The sequence below is a fragment of the Myotis davidii genome, unplaced genomic scaffold, assembly GCF_000327345.1.
Source record: "Myotis davidii unplaced genomic scaffold, ASM32734v1 scaffold609, whole genome shotgun sequence".
Lineage (NCBI taxonomy): Eukaryota > Metazoa > Chordata > Mammalia > Chiroptera > Vespertilionidae > Myotis > Myotis davidii.
The window spans coordinates 679,786-683,009 of NW_006300164.1; the positions used below are offsets into that span (position 1 = coordinate 679,786).

The 3,224-nt window shown below is 68.8% G+C and overlaps 1 protein-coding gene across 1 annotated transcript in view; it reads right to left on the reverse strand.

Annotated features, from left to right (window-relative positions):
- The window catches only part of ABCA2 (ATP binding cassette subfamily A member 2), a 35,155-nt gene extending 32,723 nt beyond the window's left edge, over positions 1 to 2,432 (reverse strand). The window contains exons 1-3 of the mRNA XM_015572339.1: positions 2,376 to 2,432; positions 1,338 to 1,459; positions 871 to 1,039 (exon numbers count right to left, since the gene is read on the reverse strand). Coding sequence (XP_015427825.1) covers positions 871 to 1,039; positions 1,338 to 1,459; positions 2,376 to 2,432 — 348 coding nt within the window. The remainder of the gene's footprint in view (positions 1 to 870; positions 1,040 to 1,337; positions 1,460 to 2,375) is intronic.
- Positions 2,433 to 3,224: the final 792 nt, after the last annotated feature.

Below are 3,224 nucleotides of genomic sequence, written 5' to 3' on the forward strand. Positions count from 1 at the left end.
AGGAGGAGCGGCTTCAGGCGGCAGACGGGCAACAGAGGGCCGAGAGTTCAGGTGCAAATGACCCAGCAGGTCAGAGGTCGAAGGGCACCTGACCACCCCCTTCCCCACAATTCCCAGAGCATCCTTCTTCCCTCGGCCAGCCAAGGCCCGAACGCCCTGACCCCTCCCCCCTGGACACAGGCGTGGCCCACACAGCCCAGGGGAGCAGATGAGCCCCCTGCTGGGCAGCGACCTCTGACCTCTGTGGCCAGCTGGTTAGCAGAGGGAATGCAGGCGCCCACACGGGTCTGAGGGGAGAATGTCTGGCGCCCCAGCCCCAGCACCCCAGCCCTGCAAGACAGCACCAGGCACCCCGAGAGAGAGAGGAACCCCGGGAGCTTGGCCCCGAGGCCCAGCCCTGTGCACCCGGCACCCCTCCCCCTCCCCCGGGCCAGCGGTCCCTGCCAGGGGGCCGGGGGCTCCGCAGGACCCAGCAGGTCTGGGAAAGGCTGTTAATGCAAGCGGGTGTGGGGGGTGCTCAAGCCGCACCAGGAGGCCCCCCAAAACCATCCTGCGGCTGCGCCTGGGCCAGGGAGGAGGCGGCCGCTCACTTACTGACTGCATGCGGGCGGCGGAGGAGGACAGAGACCATGCGGGGGGAGGGGCAAAACAGAACAGAGAACAGTGAGGACGTCTCGCGGCGCCGTGGCCGGCCACATCCCCCGGGAGCCCAGCCACGCGCGCGGCCGGGACGCTCAGGGGTGCGGCTCACAGATGGGGGGGGGGCTGGGGGATCCGGGACACACAAATGTGGTCGCGTGCACACAGGACATGCGTGTGTGGGCGGGGAGGGCGGCCTGTCCACCCGCCAGCTGTGCGGGGCCCACCCGCGGCCTCACCTTCTTTGACAGAGATGGTCGGCTTCTTCTGCCGCAGCCCCAGCAGGATGAAGAAGAGGACCAGGGGGATGAAGATCTCGAAGGCCAGGACCCACTGCGAGGGGCAGGGCGTGAGGCCGCCCCACCAGGCACGCCCTCCCCGAAGGGCCAGCACCGCCAGCCTCCACGGCCCCCGGGGCCACCGTCAGCCCTTCCTCAGAGGCCTTTCCTTTCTTTCTTTTTTAAACACGTTTTCATTGGCTCCGGAGGAGAGAGGATCACTAGCTGCCTCCTGCCCGTCCCCACACTGGGGACCATGGAGCCCGCAACCCGGGCCTGTGCCCCGACCGGGAACGGAACCCAGACCTCCTGGTTCAGAGGTCGATGCTCAGCCCCTGAGCCAGGCCTGCCAGGCCCTCAGAGGCCTTTTCGAAGGGCAAGAGAGTGAGTACTGCCTGGCCCAAGTGAGTACTGTCTGGCCCAAGTGAGAAGCGGTCTCCCACCCCAGGCACACTGAGGGCCAGCAGGGGCCAAACAGCCAGCTTGTGGTCCACTCTGACCCACGCATGCGTCCAGCTCATCTTCTTCCCGACCTGCAGGGCCTAGAGAGGTGAGGCCAGGCTTGAGGGGGGCCTGAGCTTCTGTCAGCCCCCAGCCCCCCACATCTCCTCTGCCCGGCCCCTTCCCCTCACCCCAGGCGGCTCGGCTCAGGCGGGAACAGCCCTGCCCACCCTGGGCCTCTGCCCAGGTCCCTAGGATGGCACTGCCACCCAAGGCTGGGCAGCAGGCTGAGCCCGCCAGGACCCACTCAGCGTGGGAACTGCCAGGGCCCCCGGCTCCATGTCACCTGGTCAGTGGAAGGGGTTCGGTGTCTCACCCCCACCGCACAGGCTCTCAGAGGGGGAGGCGAGGAGGAGGGTCTCAGGCCAGCTGTGCTTGGAGGAACCCCCTGCCCAGCCCCAGGGCACGCCCTGGCCCCACCCCCACCCAGCTCTTCTCAGAAGCACCAGGTTTCCTCCATCCTCACCCCCCGACCAAACAGGCTTCCGAACCCCTTCCCCGGGCGCTCCGTCCGGCCCAGGGTGCGAGCCCACCCCCGGGCGGGCGGCTGCTGCTGTGTTTACTGTCCTTTGACAATAGAGCTCTGTGGCCTGGAACACCCGCCCCAGCCGTGCCAGCCTCCACCCCCTCCCCGAGCCAGGATCCAGCCCAGGGCTGGCCAGGGCGACATCGTGGGCACCCACGGGGCTAGGGACAGGCGCACAGAGCGAGGGCGGCTGTGTGCAAGCGGCCACTCCGGAGGCCGGGGTCATCGCCAGCCAGCCCCCCCCACACCCGCCCTGCCATGGGGCACCTCCCGAGGGGAACTGCAGCAACAGGCCTCGCTGCCTCCTCATCGCTATAGCAACACTGCACACGGGCTGCTGGGAGGAGGAGAGGCCTGCCTGAGGGCAGTGGCTAGAGGGGCATCTGGTTACAGGCAGGCAGCACCGGTCCAGCCCCACCTGGGCATCCCACCCGGGGGCTTGCAAGGCAGTCGAACTCCTCTTCCTGAAACCATGCCAGTGCCCCCATGTTGTCCCTGGGGCCTGGGTGCCCACCCCAGGCCTGAGCCCCTCCTGCTGGGTCCAGGGCAGAACAGGTGAGACCTGAGGATGGAGGTGCTGCCAGTCCCTCCACCGGAGCATCCTGCAGCCCCCGGGGAGACCCCGTACTGCTAAGAGGGGAGAGGCCACACTCCCGGGCCAGGCACACAGCATGAGGGGCTAACTCTGCTGGCCAAGCCCAGGGTCCACTCTGAAGGGCGAGACCCTGCAGGGGAAGTGGGGGACCAGTGGGATCGTGCCCCGCATCCAGCCAGCCCCAACCCCACAGAGCCAGCCAGGCAGGCCTCTCACCTGTGCCAGCGACCACAGGCCAAGGACCCTACCTGGTGTCCCCAGCCCCTGGGCCGCGTGGGGCAGGGGCGCAGGAGGGTTCTGGGGGAGGCCCGCCTAGCAGGTGGGGCCATCCCTGCCTACAGGATAGTGGGCACCTCTCACCTGCTGGCCAGGTGCCCCGCAAGCCAATGCTCCCTTCTCGGAGCCTTGGGGTCCCCCGTGGATGCAGGGGCCATCATTCCAGTCCCTGCTCCCAGCAGCCCCTGGGGGGGGTGGCCTTCCTGCCAAGTCTGGGGGGCTGATACTAATGCACCCCAGTCCCCCGTCTCCTTCTGAGCCCGCCCCCCTGCCGTCCGCAGTGACCCTAACCTGAGGCAGGGCAGCTGCCCGAGGCTACCCGGGCTGCGGGCCTGGCCCAGCGGCAGCCGGCCCCAGGCGGCCTGGCAGGGACTGTACCCAGCCCTGGCTCTCGGCCAGGGCCAGGTGC